Below are 15,932 nucleotides of genomic sequence, written 5' to 3' on the forward strand. Positions count from 1 at the left end.
AACCACTTATAGGATATAACACTTGCACATATTGTTTCTTATTCAGTAAGTGGCCTTCACTATACTGAAGCTTTTTAGTTGGATGTAGTTTTATTTGTTTATTTTTGCTTTCGATTCACTTCTGAGGAGACACATCTAAAAAACAATTACTAATACTGATGGCAAAGAGATTATTGCCTGTGTTTTCTACCAGAACTTTCATCACTTCAGGTCTTACATTTAAGTTTTCAATCCATTTTTAATTTATTTTTGTGCATGCTGTGAGAGAGTAGGCCAGTTGATTCTTTTGCATGTAGCTATCCAGTTTTCCCGACACCATTTATTGAATAGACTGTCTTTTTCTCCACTGTATACTCTTTTTTTTTTTTTACTTTTTGGCCACACCACGCGGCATGTGGGATCTTAGTTCCCTGACCAGGGATCGAACCCACACCTCCTGCAGTGGAAGCGTGGAGTCTTAACTGCCAGACCACCAGGGAAGTCCCTCCATTGTATATTTTTGCCTCCTTCATTGTGTTAATTGACCATACAAGGATAGGTTCAGTTCTGGGCTCTCTATTCTGTTCCATTGATCTAAGTGTCTGTTTTTGTGCCATTACCATACTGCTTTGATTACTGTAGCTTTGTAGTGTAATTTGAAATCAGGGCACATGATACCTCCAGCTTAATTAAGATTATTTTGACTATTTGAGGTCTTTAGTGTTTCCATACAAATTTTAGAATTATTTGTTTTAGTTCTATGAAAACTGCCACTGTTATTTTGATAAGGATTGCACTGAATCTGTAGGTTGCTTTGGGTAGTATGGTCATTTTAACAATATTAATTCTTTCAATCCATGAGCATGATATATTTTCCATCTGTGTCATCTTCAGTTTCTTTCATCAGTATCTTACAGTTTTCTGAGTGCAGGTCTTTTACCTTCTTAGATAGATTTATTCTTAGGTATTTTATTCTTTTTGATGCAGTTGTAAATGGGATTGCTTTCTTCATTTCTCTTTGTGATAGTTCATTGTTACTGTATAGAAATGCAACAGATTTCTGTATATTAGTTTTGTATCCTGCAACTTTACCAAATTCATTAGTGTGTACTAGTAGTTTTTTGGTGATCTCTTTAGGATTTTTCTGTATATACTATCATGTCATCTGCAAATAGTGTCAGTTTTATTTTTCCTTTTCAATTTGTATTCCTTTTATTTCATTTTCTTGTCTGATTGCTGTGGCTAGACTTCCAATATCAAGTCTAATAAAAGTGGAGAGGGCTTCCCTGGTGGTGCAGTGGTTGAGGGTCCGCCTGCTGATGCAGGGGACACGGGTTCGTGCCCCGGTCCGGGAGGATCCCACATGCCGCGGAGCGGCTGGGCCCATGAGCCATGGCCGCTGAGCCTGTGCATCCGGAGCCTGTGCTCCGCAACGGGAGAGGCCACAACAGTGAGAGGCCTGTGTACTGCAAAAAAAAAAAGTGAAGAGAGTGAGCATCTTTGTCTTGTTCCTGATCATAGAGGAAATACTTTTCAACTTTTCACCAATGAATATGATGTTAGCTGTAGGCTTGTCATATATGGATTTTATTAGATTGAGCTATGTTCCCTCTATACCCACTTTGTTGAGAAATTTTATCGTAAATGAATGTTGAATTTTGTCAGAAGCCTTTTCTGCATCTATTGAGATGGTTATGTAATTTTTATGCTTCAATTTGTTAAGGTGGTATATTACATTAGTTGATTTGTAGATATGAAACATCCTTGCATACCTAGGGTAAATCCAGCTTGATTATGGTGTATGATCCTTTTACTGTATGGTTGAGGATTTTTGCATCTATGTTCATGAGTGATATTGGCCTGTAATTGGCCTGTAATTTTCATTTTTTGTGTTATCTTTGTCTGATTTTGGTATCAGGGTGATGCTGGCTTTGTAGAATGAGTTTGGAAGCATTCCTTCCTCTGCAGTTTTTGGGAATATTTTGAAAGGGATGGGTGTTAACTCTTTTCTAAATATTTGGAAGAATTCACCTGTGAGGCCATCTGGTCCTGGACTTTTGTTTGTTGGGAGTTTTTAAAATTACTGACTAAATTGCATTACTGATAATTAGTCTGGTCATATTTCCTATTTCTTCCTGAATCTGTTTTGGGAGATTGTATATTTCTATGAATTTGTCCATTTCTTCTAGGGTTGTCCTTTTTATAGGCGTATAATTGCTCATAATAATCCCTTATGATTGTTTATAATTCTGTGGTGTTGGTTGTAACTTCTTCATTTCTGATTTTATTGATTTGAGTGTTCTCTCTTTTTTTCTTAATGAATCTGGCTAAAGGTTTATTGACTTTATCATTTAAAAAATACAGCTTAGTTTCATTGATCTTTTCCATTTTTTTTAGCCTCTATTTCATTTATTTTTGCTCTGATCTTTATGAGTTCTTTTTCCTTCTACTAAGTTTGGGTTTTGTTTGTTCTTCTCTTTCTAATTCCTTTAGGTGAAAGGTTAAGTTTTTTATTTGAGTTTTTTTTCCTGTTTCCTGAGGTAGGCTTGTATCACTGTAAACTTCCCTTTGAGAACTGATTTTGCTGTGTCCCATAGATTTTGGATCATTGTGTTTTTGTTTTCATTTGTTTTCATGATTTTTTTTTTTTTTTTTTTTGCAGTACATGGGCGTCTCACTGTCGTGGCCTCTCCCATTGTGGAGCACAGGCTCCGGATGCACAGGCTCAGTGGCCATGGCTCTTGGGCCCAGCCGCTCCGCAGCATGTGGGATCTTCCTGGACCGGGGCACGAACCCACATCCCCTGTATCGGCAGGCGGACTCCCAACCACTGCGCCACCAGGATAGCCCCTTCAGGTTAGTTTTAAAATTTTCTTTTTTGGTTTCTTCAGTGATTCATTGGTTGTTTAGTAGTGTATTGTTTAGCTTCCATGTGTTTATTGTTTTTGTGTTTTTTGTTTTCTTGTAGTTGATTTCTAGTCTCAGAGCCTTGTGGTTGGAAAAGATGCTTGATATAATTTCAGTTTTCTTAAATTCATTGGTATTTGTTTTGTGGCCTAGCATGTGATCTATCCTGGAGAATGTTCCATGTGCACTTGAAAGAATGTGTATTCTGCTGCTTTTGGATGGAATGCTCTCTACATATACATAAGTCCATCTGATCTAATGTGTCACTTAAGGCTAGTGTTTACTTATTATTTTCTCTCTGGATGATCTACCTATTGATGTAAGTGTGGTGTTAAAGTCCCTTACTATTATTGTGTTACTGTCAATTTCTCCCTTTGTGTCTGTTAATATCTGCTTTATATATTTAGGTGCTCCTATGTTGGGTGCATATATATTTACCATCATTATATCTTCTTCTTGGATTGATCCCTTGATCATTATGCAATGTCTTTCTTTGTCTCTTGCTACAGTCTGTTTTAAAGTCTATTTTGTCTGATATACTTAGTACTTTCCTTTTTTGTCCATTTGCATGGAATACCTTTTTCCATCCCCCTACTTTTAGTCTGTGTGCATCTGTAGATCTGAAGTGAGTCTCTTGTAGGCAATGTATATATGGGTCTTGTTTTTGTATCCATTCAGCCACTCTCTATCTTTTGATTGGAGCATTTAGTTCATTTACATTTAAAGTAATTATTGACATATAGGTACTTATTGCTATTTTGTTAATTGAGAATTATTTTTGTAGTTCTTTTCTGTTCCTTTCTTCTCTTCCCTTGTGACTTAATGACTAACTTTAGTGTTATGTTTGGATTTCTTTCTCTTTTGTATGTGTATATCTATTATAGATTTTTGGTTTGTAATTACCATGAGGTTTATATATAGTAATATATATGATAATTTTATATGCATATATAAAAAATATATATATGATTATTTTAGGTTGCTGATCTCTTTAGTTCAAACATATTTTAACAACCCTGCATTTTTACTCACCACCCCCACCCACATTTACTGTTTTTGACACCATATTTTACATCTTTTTGTTTTACATACCCTTAACTGCTTATTGTAGATATAGATGATTTTAGTACTTTTATCTTTTAAACTTTCTACTGGCTTTATAAGTGGTCATGTTACTACCTTTACTGTATAAATACCTTTACCAATGAGATTTTTCCTTTCATAATTTTCATAATTCTAGTTGTGACCTTTTTTTTGTCTTAAAGAAGTCCCTTTAACATTCTTGTACAGCTGGTTTGGTGTTGCTGAACTCTTTTAGCTTTTGCTTGTCTATAAAACTTTTGATCTTTCCTTCAAATCTGAATGAAAGCCTTGCTGGGTAGAGTAGTCTGATTGTAGGTTTTTCCCTTTCATCACTTTAAACATATTATGACATTCCCTTCCGGCCTGCTGCAGGGTTTCTGCTAAAAAGTCGGCTGATGGCCTTATGGGAATTTCTTATACGTAACTTGTTGCTTTTCCCTTACTGCTTTTAAGATTCTCTCTTTATCTTTAATTTTTGCCATTTTAATTACAGTGTGCCCTGGCATCTTCCTCTTTGGTTGATCCTGCTTGGGCCACTGTGATTCCTGGACCTGGATGTCTGTTTCCTTTCCCAGGTTAGGGAAGTTTTCAGCTATTATGTTTTCAAATATGTTCTCTGCCACTTTCTCTCTCTCTTCTTCTTCTTCTGGGTCCTTTATAATGCAAATGTTAGTACACTTGATGTTGTCCTACAGGTATCTTAAACTATACTCATTTTTAAAAATTGTTTTCTTTTTTCTGTTCAGCTTGAGTGATTTCCATCATTCTGTCTTCCAGCTTGCTGATTTGTTCTTCTGTATTATCTAATGTTGATTCCTTTGATTGTATTTTTTATTTCAGTTATTTTATTCTTCAGCTCTGTTTCATTCTTTTTTATATTTTCTAACTCTTGTTAAAGTTCTTACTGTGTTCATCCATTCTTCTACCAAGATCTTAGAGCATCTTTATGATCATTACCTTGAACTCTTTATCAGGTAGATTGCCTATCTCTACTTCACTTAGTTCTTCTGGGGTTTTATCTTGTTCCTTTGTTTGGAACATATTTCTCTGTAGCCTCATTTTGCCTAACTCACTGTTTTTATTTCTGTGTTTCTGGTAGGTTGGTTATGTTTCCCAATCTTGGAGAAGTGGTCTTTTGTAGGAGACTGCCCTCTGGTTACTAGAGCTATATGCCCTAGGGGTGCCCCCAGTGTGGGTTGAGTGAGCCCTTCTATTGTAGCAGGCTGGCTATTGTGGGCAGTCTGGTAGGCCTGGATGGCCCCCAGTTCAGTTGGTTTCCAGGCCCTGCCTTATGTGGAGGCTGCCAGCTGCTGGTGGACAGGGCAGGGTCCTAAGGCTGCTGGGTGTAGAGCTCCTGGGGATCCCAGGGCTAGTGCTGGCCCTCTAGTGGGCAGAGCCAGGTCCCAGGGTGGCTGACTCTGGGGCTTGCAGTGCCTGATCTAGTGTCAGCTTGCTGGGGGCAGGGCCAGTTCCTGACTTTACTGGCTGCAGGTTCTGGGGTGTCCCAAAGGTGGTGCTGGCCTGCTGGTGAGTGGGGCTAGATCCCAGAGCAGCTGGCTGAGGGGCCTAAGCTGTCTAGTTGTCAGCCTGCTGGTGGGCAGGGCTGGGGCCCAGGGAATCCCAGGGCTGGTACTGGCTCACTGGTGGGTGCAGCTAGTCCTGGGGTCTCTGGCTGCAGGACTCTAGGGGTCCAGGTGTTGGTGTTGGCCCACTAATGGGTGGTCCTGGGGCCCATGGGTCTCAAGGCTGGCGCCAGCCTGCAAATGAATGGGCTGGGTCCTGACACTGTAGGTTGCAGGGCTGCATTGGTCCTGGAGCTGGTGTTGACCTCTGGTGGGCAGGGCTGGGACCCAGGGCATCCCAGGGCTAGTGCCCTCTTACTGGTGGACAGGTTCAGATCCTGGGCCTAGTGCTGGCCCACTGATGGGCAGAACTGGGTTCTGACATCTCTAGCTGCAGGGCCGCAGGGGTCCTGGAGCTGCTGTTGGCCCACTGGTAGGTGGAACCAGGACCTGAGGTCACTGGCTGCAGTTCCCAGGGGTCCCTGAGATGGTGGGTGAGGTTGATCCTAGATCTAGTACTGGCAGTACAGGGCATCTGGGGGTTTAAGGGGTCCTAAGGAAGCCAGCCTGCTGGTGGTGGGGGCAGGGCAGAGTCCTGAGGCTAATAGGCTAGAGGGAGGATTCCAAAATGGCACTTGCCAGCACCAGTTTCCACGTGGTAGAACCAGCTCCCCAAAATGGCTTCCACCAGTGTCTGTATCCCCAGGGTGAGCTCCAGTTGCCTCCTGCCTCTCTGGGAGCCTCTCCAAGATCAGCAAGCGGGTCTGACCCAGGATCCTTTCCAATGCCTGCTTCTGCCCTGGGTCTTGGAGCATGTGAGATTTTGTGTGCACCCTTTGAGAATGGAATTTCTTTTCTATAGCCCTCTGGCTTTCCTGAAATAAGCCCTGATGGCCTTTCAAAGCCAAATGTTCTAGGGGTTCATCTTCCCAGTGCAGGTCCCAGTGCAGGACCCCAGTGCAGAGCCCAATGTGAGGCTCAGTCCCCTCGTTCTTTGGGGACAACCTCTGCAGTTGTAATTATCCTCCCATTTGTGGGTTGCCTACCCCAGGGCTCTGGGTCTTTATACCACATCTCCATCCTTCCTACTTATCTCAATGTGGTTTCTTCTTTATATCTTTAATTATAGAAGATCTTTTCTGCTCATCTTCAGGTCTGTCTCATCAATAGTTGCTCTGCAATTTTATAATTTTGGTGTGCCTTTGGAAGGAGGTGAGATCAGGTGCCATCTTGGACACCAGAATCTTAGTCACAAGAAGGCTGTCAGAAGCAATGTGATTACAGGCTTCCTTGGCATATCCAAAAGGAGAGAGATTTTCAGTTTCTCCTCTTAAAATCAACAACTAATAAGATATTGACAAGCTTTCTTAGTTAATTTCCTCACAGGCTAAATTTCTTGGACATCTCTGTTCACTTGGACCAAAATAGCTCTTCAGAATGCAGTTGATTTACATAATAGGAAAATTCCAGAAACAGAAAACTATTATTTGCATTGGTAGACTCTAAGTGTAAAATATTCTTGGTAGGTGTGGTAATTAAGCAAAAGTAAGAAGTACCCATTTGTTCACTTCTAAAACATTTCAGATCATGGATAGATCTTAGATCTAGAACACTGATGACCTTCCAAAATTCAAAATAAGTAATTCTAAGGTTGGTATTATTTCAACTGAAAAATATAACCTTTTAGAGATATTAAGTATAGAATTATTACCCTGTTTGGTCAGAAGAAAGATACCTTAGACTTCAATTCAACATCTAATTATGATAGATGCAGCCTAATTTCAAGCTAAAATAAAGATATTTATTCTTGCTTAATTCTCCTAACCATAAATTTCTTCTGGAATAAAAGAAACATTTGAACATTAAAATGGTACTTTTAATATTTATCTTTTTTTTTTTTTACAAAGAACCTTAACTTTACATGAAAGCATCAAAAATAGCATACTCATCTAAGGTCAAATATGTTATTTACTTATCAATTTGGTTTCTTTAAAAAATTCAGTTGTTAAAGAATTATGGCTTCCTGCAAGTAGTTAATAGGTTATAATATGTAGACAAACTTAGAACAGTTCAGGATAGAATGATTTTAAATAAAATTTAATACCTTATTGTCCTATGACCACTTATTTCTTTGGTAACACTTGCACTTTTTTTTCTGAAAAGGTGTCTGGAATTGACTGGACTAAAAGAATTTTATAGCTTGCCACACTTTGCCCCAAGGCAAGTTGGCAGGGAGCAGAGACTGGCTGTTAAGTCTCAGTAACCAGAGGAGCCTGGTGTTTACTTGGCAAAGTAAATGTGGACCTAATTTCTGGCTCTAAGCAGGGAAGAGAAATAGAACAATGACCAATGATGGCTGTATGAATTTTCCTCTCCTTTAAAACTCCTTTTATAAAAAGTTACAAAAGTTTTCTACATAGAAAGACTAGTGCTAGCTAGTCCCTTCCTTGTGCTAGCTTTCTTTCTTCACTTAGATTTTCTTTTCCCTATATCTTACTTTGTAAGTATAATTATATCTTTTTTCATTGCCTTGGTATTCTATTAGATTATATAAGTGAGAACAGGACCACATTTTTAATATTTTTTTACTACCCCTCTTCCTTTATAATCTCCACATCCTAGGAACTTTATTTTATTTTATTTTATTTTTTGTGGTACGCGGGCCTCTCACTGTTGTGACCTCTCCCGTTGCGGAGCACAGGCTCTGGACGCGTAGGCTCAGCGGCCATGGCTCACAGGCCCAGCTGCTCCGCGGCATGTGGGATCTTCCCGGACCGGGGCACGAACCCGTGTCCCCTGCATCGGCAGGTGGACTCTCAACCACTGCACCACCAGGGAAGCCCCCTAGGAACTTTATTGATAGTCTTGAGCAACTTTTAAAAAATTATTCATTGCAAATCATTTGGGTAAACCTTCACCAATTAAGACTGATTATATAATTCAATCTGAATTAATTATGAAATAATTAATACAATTTTATTCCTCTCATGAATATAACATTATTTATCATGAACATTAATGAGAGAAATCTGCTTAAATGTACACATAAGAGTGATCTGCATTGGCTTATGGCTTGTTGAAATAGTTTCTTCTAAAGTGTTTGAGCATAACTCTTCTCTTAATTAGTTTAAATGCGAACACAGCTACTTTACTGAGCTCTTTGAGAACAAGAAGTGAGTACTTATCTCTGTGAACCTATCACTTAACAAGTCCTGGGATATAGTAGTTACTCAATAAATGCTTGTCAAATTAAATTTTATATGTAACTGAGTGACTAGCATTTGTTAAGAAAGAAAAACTTCTTCCTCATTCCTAGGAGAAATGGCACAGAGACTGTATTAGTTTGCTAGGGCTGCTGTAACAAAGTACCACAAACTGAGTGGCTTAAACAACAGAAATGTATTGTCTCACAGTCCCATAGGCTAGAAGTCTGAGATCGAGATATTGGCAAAGTTGGTTCCTTCTGCAATCTGTGAGGGAAGGATATATTCCTCTCCTTGGCTTGTAGATTGACTCTGTTCTCTATGTCTCTTCACATTATTTTCTATCTCTCTGTGTCTGTGTCCAAATATCCTCTTCTTCTAAGTGCTCTGGTCACAATGGATTAGGACCCACCCTACTGACTTCATTTTAACTTGATTAGCTCTGTAAAGACCCTATCTCCAAATAAGGTATTCTGAGGGACTAGGAGTTAGAACTTCAACATATAAATTTTAGGGGGTCACAATTCAATTCATAAGAAACACTGAAAGACTAGGGTCTGAATTAGTATTTGTATGGCATAACTGAATAAATGTGTTCATGCTCCAAAAAATACACTGGAATATAGTATCTAGGTCAGTGTCCAGTCTCTACCTTCAATAAGGTGCCTCTAGGGAAGTTTGCATTACAAAATATTAATCAGGTGAAAACAGCACTCAAAGGGTGAAACAGAGATATATCAGTGAGGATGCTTTGAACTGTGAGTAAAAGACATCTTCAATTTAAATAGACTTAAGCCATAAGGATATTTACTATTATACATGACAAGAAATCCTGAGGTAGACAGTCTATAAGACTATTTAATTCAGTGTCTGAAGGACCCTGTTTCTTTCCATTGTTTTCCTTGCCTAAGCATGTCAGCTTTGTACATAGCAAAAAGCTCTGCTAATGTTTACCAGATGGCTGCAGCAGGCCCGTACATTGTAACCCGACATGACAAAATAAAGGGCACAGAGGGAAGCTGTGATTTCCTTGTGTATTTTTTTAAAAAGTAGGAAAATATTTACCAGAAGTCTTCTAGCAAACTTTTCCTCATATGTCATTGCTCAGTACACCCATGTCTAAAACAGTTACCAGCAAGGAGAACAGAAAAATCATGACTGGCCTAGACTAGTCAGGATTTACCTCATGGGAATGGGCATGAGACCAATGTCTCCTGATGCACATGGACATGTAGAAAGGGGTGGGTACCTGAACAAAAGTAGGGCTCTTTCAATAAGAAGGGAAAACGGATATGGAGTAGACAGCCAACACTATCACATAAGTCAAACTTTGTACCTCCTTTTTCCCACACACAATCTAAAATAATATCCATACCTACTTGAGACACATTCATTATCTCTCCAGTGGGAGACATCCCAAAGTCTCAGCCAGCAACCACATCCAGTACCGAGGCCAAGAGCTCTCTGTCAGGTCTGGACATGGTTCCTTGTGAACCCATGGCTTAAAGTTTTCCACCTCAAACATTTTCAATATGAAATAATAGAGAAGGAACAAGATAAATATAATTGAAACTCTTATTTGGAAAGGAGAGAATGGAAATGACATTCAGTGGATATTGGCCCATAGCCCATATCATATCCTATTAGAAAGAAGAGAGGACTGCCCACCCTAGCAGTGATGAGTCCCTTGGTCGGCCAATATGGTAGTCTCTGATTCTGTTTTTTGGGATAACCCATTGCCTTCCATTGCCCTTAGTTCTGTTCTTTTGGGAACATCTTCCTTGTTCATTGTCTTCTATGGCTACATTTGAAACAGGTATTAGATAGTTTAGCATTTTTGTTAGTGTGAGTTTGGGGTGCTGGGAGGGTGCCTAAGGAATTGAACTATCACAGAATTGCTCATTGCTGTGGATTGGCCAGGCTTAGAATTTCTTTGATAGTCAATTCCCTAAGAGACTTAGTGGATTCTGATTTCTTTTGGCTAATTCTACAAATCAGTAAATACGGTCAGAGAGTCCAACTAGACATAGTCTTTGGGTCTGAGCACTTCAGTCTTCTAGCCATAAACATCTCTCTGAGATCTGCCCATTCTCCTAGTTCACATTTTGATGACCTTTGTTGCTAGTGTAATTGAAAACAATGAATGTAGATAGAGAAGCCCCTTCTGTAAACCTATATTTGACATAAAACTAGGTGCCTTTGTCCAATGTAAGTTATTTAGCAGGACATCTGTAGGAGAAACTTTGGCAACTAAGTTTATCTCCTACTACTGCCTCCCACGTCCTTCTCTGTTTTCAGCCTAAGCTTCCATTTTTGTTATACGTTTTTAGTGAAAACCATAAGACGTAGTCAACATTTACTGACATTCTCATTCTTACTACCATTTCTCCTAATACTAGACACTACTACAATACTTCAGTTGTTTTCAAATTCAAACAACAGAATATCCCAACTCAGATTATCTTAAACAGTGAGAATATTTGTTATTCAGATAATAAGAAGGCTGAAAATAGTGTTCCATCAGTTAAATGACATTATCAAGGCCTCGGATTTTTTTCCATTTTTCTGTTTTGTCATTTTAAGCATATCAACTTTGTTTTCAGGCTAGCTTCTCCCGTGGCTGCACCAGGTTCATGCAACCTATCCTACATAATGTCCAGTGGAAGAAGCTAGGCTCAGGTATTGGGTAGACAACTAAAATGTTCACTATAAATGTCTAGATAGAAGAGTGCTGATGGTTAACGCTAAGAAAGATAGCCAATGGGTACATCAGGTTAGAAACAAAGGTGGTAGGCAAAAGTGGTAGAGAATTGCATCTTTTAGAATACATTCAGCTGCAAATAACAGAAACCCAATTGAAAGTGGTGGCTTAAACAGTAGGAAAATTTACTGGTTCAGACAACTGGAAGTCCAGACATAGACTGGGCTTCAGATATGGTTAAAACTCAGTTCAACAACATCACCAAGGACCCAGGATAACATCAGTTCTATCCTAAAGTGGTTTTCTCATATTCGTAGGGTGGTAGTAACAGTTGAAGCTACATGCTTCTTTGTTTAAAAAAAAAAAAGCCATCTCTTCTAATGACTCACTTATAAGCGAGGAAACTTTTCCTAGAAGCCTCCAAACAATCTTCTTAGCATGTCTTGTTGGCCTAGGAACAGTCATGTGCCTATTCCTAAACCAGTCTGTTTCTAAAGGAATGCCATGTGCTGATTGGTTTAAGCATTAGGTCCTAGACCAATTGTAGGCCAAAAAGGATCAGATTGTATTGATTGAGGCAGACTTATCAGGGCCTGCCTCACATGTCTAGGTCAGTTCCTTACACCAAATGGCTGATGCACGGTGTCAGGAGGTGGGATAGATGTTGAAGAGATTACCTCATTGTCTACTACACAAGTGGAAGCCAACATTAAGGGATACCCCAGGTCGCATGGGGAAGGGATGCGGGCCACAGGGGCGAGCACACTCTGGGAACATGGCAGCAGTGAACCTCGCCCAGATCATTGACGTGGACATCGACTGCGACCGCGTCTTCAAGTATGTGCTGATTCGAGTCCATGCGGTGCTGCCCTCCGGGGCCCTGGCCAGGGAGAGCAAAGAGATCATGAGCGGCTACAAGTGGGCGGAGTACCACTCCGACATCTACAGACGAGGTATCAGGCGAGATGCAGAAGGGCTATGACTGCGAGTGCCTGGGACGTGGGTGCATCTCCCACCAGAGCCAGGGCAAGAAGGTCCACATGTACGGCTACTCCATGGGTTACACGGTCGCGCCCAGCACTCCATCTCCACTGAGAAGATCAAAGCCAGGTACCCTGACTACGAGGTTACCTGGGCCGACGACGGCTACTGAGGCCCACCCAAGGCTGGCCGTCTCCAGCAGCCCACTGGAACTCTGCCCTCAAGGCCACCTCCCAAGGGGTTGGGCTGCACCCCCTAGCACCTTGCCGCCCTGGCCAAGCCTCAGTGCCTGGGGTTACCTCTCTAGGGAGAATTAAAAGCATCATCACCTCCACTGGTCCCTGAAAAAAAAAGAAAAAAAAAAAATTAAGGGACAAAAGATAGATGGCAAAGTACAAGAATGAAACAGGGCAATTCAGAGCAGGGTGCTGGCTGGAGCATGTCTTTTCTATATGATCTGTCTGGACAGTTTGACCACATAAGAAATAGAGGCTTCAATAACCAATATCTGACATTTTTATCTAATATTTCATTGTATGTATGATACAGCAGATACCTTTAATTATAATTCAGTTCATTAAATTCTTTTATAATTTCTCAAAAATTAAATTTCCTGTCAGCATCCTAAAAATGGCAATGTGACATATATGTGAGGAAGTACTAAAGTATTTTACAAAATTGAGAATTTTAAGATTTTATAATTTAAATTGTCAGTAACATTTATAGAGTTCAGTGTAAACATAGCTCTACACTAATCCCTGGAAGACTAAGCATTTTACATTACATAAAATTTTTATTTATTAAGTCATTTTCAGTCAGACCTGTGATTACTAGGGGTGCATGTAGTGTTAAGACCATAGATGCAGAGCATGTGTAGGGATTCTAGAATTTCATTTTAATCATCTTTGAAGATGTATAATTTTGTTTTTTAAGAAGTCAAGAAGCCCACAATAAAAGACATTTTATGTTTAAAATGTTTTTTTCATTACCCCAGCACCGTTGGGATTATTTCAGCATGACATTTATGTTACAGAATTAAGAAGAGGGGAGCATACTTCTTGAGTAAAACATGGGCTTCTACTATGGTGGTTCTGCCTTTGTTTTCAGTGTTATTTAAATCCAGGACGATGGAAGTGCTTTGGAGTGATTTTTCTAAAACTTAAATCTGCTCATGTTGCTCCGCTGCTTCAAACTCATCAGCAGCCACTCACAGCCCTCATGTTGGATCCCAGACTCCTTAGTTCAGCCACAAAGGCCATCAGGAGAGACCCCTACTTACCTTTCTATTTCCTTCTCTGACTCATCTCCCTAGTCCCAGTCCATATTCCAACTATACTGATGAACTATTTGCAGTTTCCCAAATCACCAAACTCTTCCATGCTTCTGCCAGGAGCACCTTTCATCCTCCTTTCCTCCTAATCAGCTCTCTTCTTTAGGATGCTCATCCAGGATCATCACTTCCCTCCTAGGAATACACATGTCTCCCTGGGCTGATGTCTGCCATTGCACTACCTACAACATATTCTGTTGAGGATGTTTATTCTTTTTCCCCATTAGAAGACCATGTCACCTTTGCCTTTTTACCTCCCTCCAGAGCTTAATAAAATATTTGGCAGTTAATAGGCACTTAATAAGCATTTTTGGACTGGATGAATTTACTTTTTCTTACATTTGCTCGTAATTAAAATAGCTATCATTTGTTAAAAAGCTTTTACATGCAAGCACTGTAGTAGATGCTTTACATTTTTTATCTCGTTTAATTTTCACAGTTGTCATGTGAGTGGGAATCACTATCCTCGTTTTAATGGATGAGGAAATAGGCTTAGAGAAGTTCAGTAATTTATCTAAAATTAAGTAAGAGAGCTGGGATCAACCTCAAGTCTGTCAGGTTCCAGAACTCTGCTTTTTTTCTCCATGCAGCACATTATGGAGATCCTCCCTAATACCTAAGGATGAGAGGGTGCCAATCTCACAGTTATTCCAAGCAGATATACAGACCGTAAGCAGTGTTCCAAGATAAGCAGGCATCATTCCCATGGCTTAGAGTTATCATCACCTTAAGAAAAGAATACTAATCAGAAGCTGGAAGTATAGGAAATAGGATTCCGATTTTCAGGAATCCAGATCCAGAGATAAATCACTCTCCAGACAAGTGAACTGGGTCTCAGTGTAAGGCTCCATCCCAGCAAGGAATTGGAATACTAAGGGGGGGGGGGGGGGAATTGAAGCCCAGAGATTGAAATGTAACCACGTTGACAGGGTTAGGGACTAACATATGGCCACCCAGGGATCACCAGATACCAAGTCTATGACAACAAGGCTAATTCTTAAGTCCCACTTAAAATATGGTGAATCTTTTAGTATATTTTCCACCCTAGACCCATGAATTGAGCAATGATATGAGAGATATCAGCACAACCTATCTCCCTGGAGAGTCAGGCAATGAGTCAAAGGAAAAAAATGTGCTGAGCAGCTTCCTAGATGAGAATTTCTGTCAAACAGTTGCTAAATCAGTGTTTAGGAAGAGAAAAATAATTTCTAACTTGATCCTTCCTGAACTTAAAAAAATAAAGAGTCCTTAATTATAGTCTGTATTGACTTTTTTTTTTTAGTTTTTTATTTATTTTTTAGCTGCGTTGGGTCTTTGTTGCCGTGCGCGGCCTTCTCATTGCAGTGGCTTCTCTTGTTGTGGAGCACAGGCTTTAGGCGCACAGGCTTCAGTAGTTGTGGCATGCAGGCTCAGTAGTTGTGGCTTGTGGGCTCTAGAGTGCAGGCTCAGTAGTTGTGGCACATGGGCTTAGTTGCTCCGCGGCATGTGGGATCTTCCCGGACCAGGGCTCGAACCTGTGTTCCCTGCATTGGCAGGCAGACTCTTAACCACTGCGCCACCAGGGAAGTCCTGCTTCTCTTTTTTTTTCTTTGCGGCACGCAGGCCTCTCACTGTTGTGGCCTCTCCCGTTGCGGAGCACAGGCCCCGGACGCGCAGGCTCAGCAGCCATGGCTCATGGGCCTAGCTGCTCATGGGCCTAGCCGCTCCGCGGCATGTGGGATCCTCCCGGACCCGGGGCACGAACCCGTGTCCCATGCATCGGCAGGTGGACTCTTAACCACTGCGCCACCAGGGAAGCCCCCGCTTTTCTTGATGGACTACTTTTCCTTTGTTTCTGCATTCCCTCACTTCTCTAATTGTTAACTTCTTGGGCCTGCTCTTTGGAACTTGGGGAAGGCTTAGGAGACTAAGGCTTTTTTTCTACAAATAATAAATGGGGGACACAGAGGGACATTTGTACCCAGGAAGGCCCCACAGAGTTTTTCTTGGTTTCAATACCCGCCTTTCTTTGATACTCCTCAATCCTGAGGGGAATGGGGCGGGACATGAAAGGGAATAAAGTTTGGACAGAGAGGTTAGTTATAAACTCAGTAGAGGAACTCAGTTTTAGGTGGATTCAGTTTCAACCTTTGTTGCTAGTCTAGCTCTGACTATTTGCTCAAGTTCTGATTACAAGTCTCTGTCTG

The 15,932-nt window shown here is 40.6% G+C and overlaps 1 protein-coding gene and 1 long non-coding RNA gene across 3 annotated transcripts in view; both read left to right on the forward strand.

Annotated features, from left to right (window-relative positions):
- LOC109551134 (uncharacterized) overlaps positions 1-15,932 on the forward strand; it is a 116,643-nt gene that overhangs the window by 36,475 nt on the left and 64,236 nt on the right. For both annotated transcript variants that reach the window (XR_002177828.3, XR_012325682.1), the window contains one exon: positions 2,642-2,835. This is a non-coding gene — a long non-coding RNA (uncharacterized lncRNA). The remainder of the gene's footprint in view (positions 1-2,641; positions 2,836-15,932) is intronic.
- LOC101334025 (14 kDa phosphohistidine phosphatase) lies at positions 12,114-12,732 on the forward strand. Its single transcript, XM_019942587.3, is given in 3 exon segments — positions 12,114-12,381; positions 12,383-12,499; positions 12,502-12,732. Coding segments are annotated over 3 exon segments (420 nt in total). The 5' UTR covers positions 12,114-12,165; the 3' UTR covers positions 12,589-12,732.

This window comes from Tursiops truncatus, chromosome 14 (assembly GCF_011762595.2).
Source record: "Tursiops truncatus isolate mTurTru1 chromosome 14, mTurTru1.mat.Y, whole genome shotgun sequence".
NCBI lineage: Eukaryota > Metazoa > Chordata > Mammalia > Artiodactyla > Delphinidae > Tursiops > Tursiops truncatus.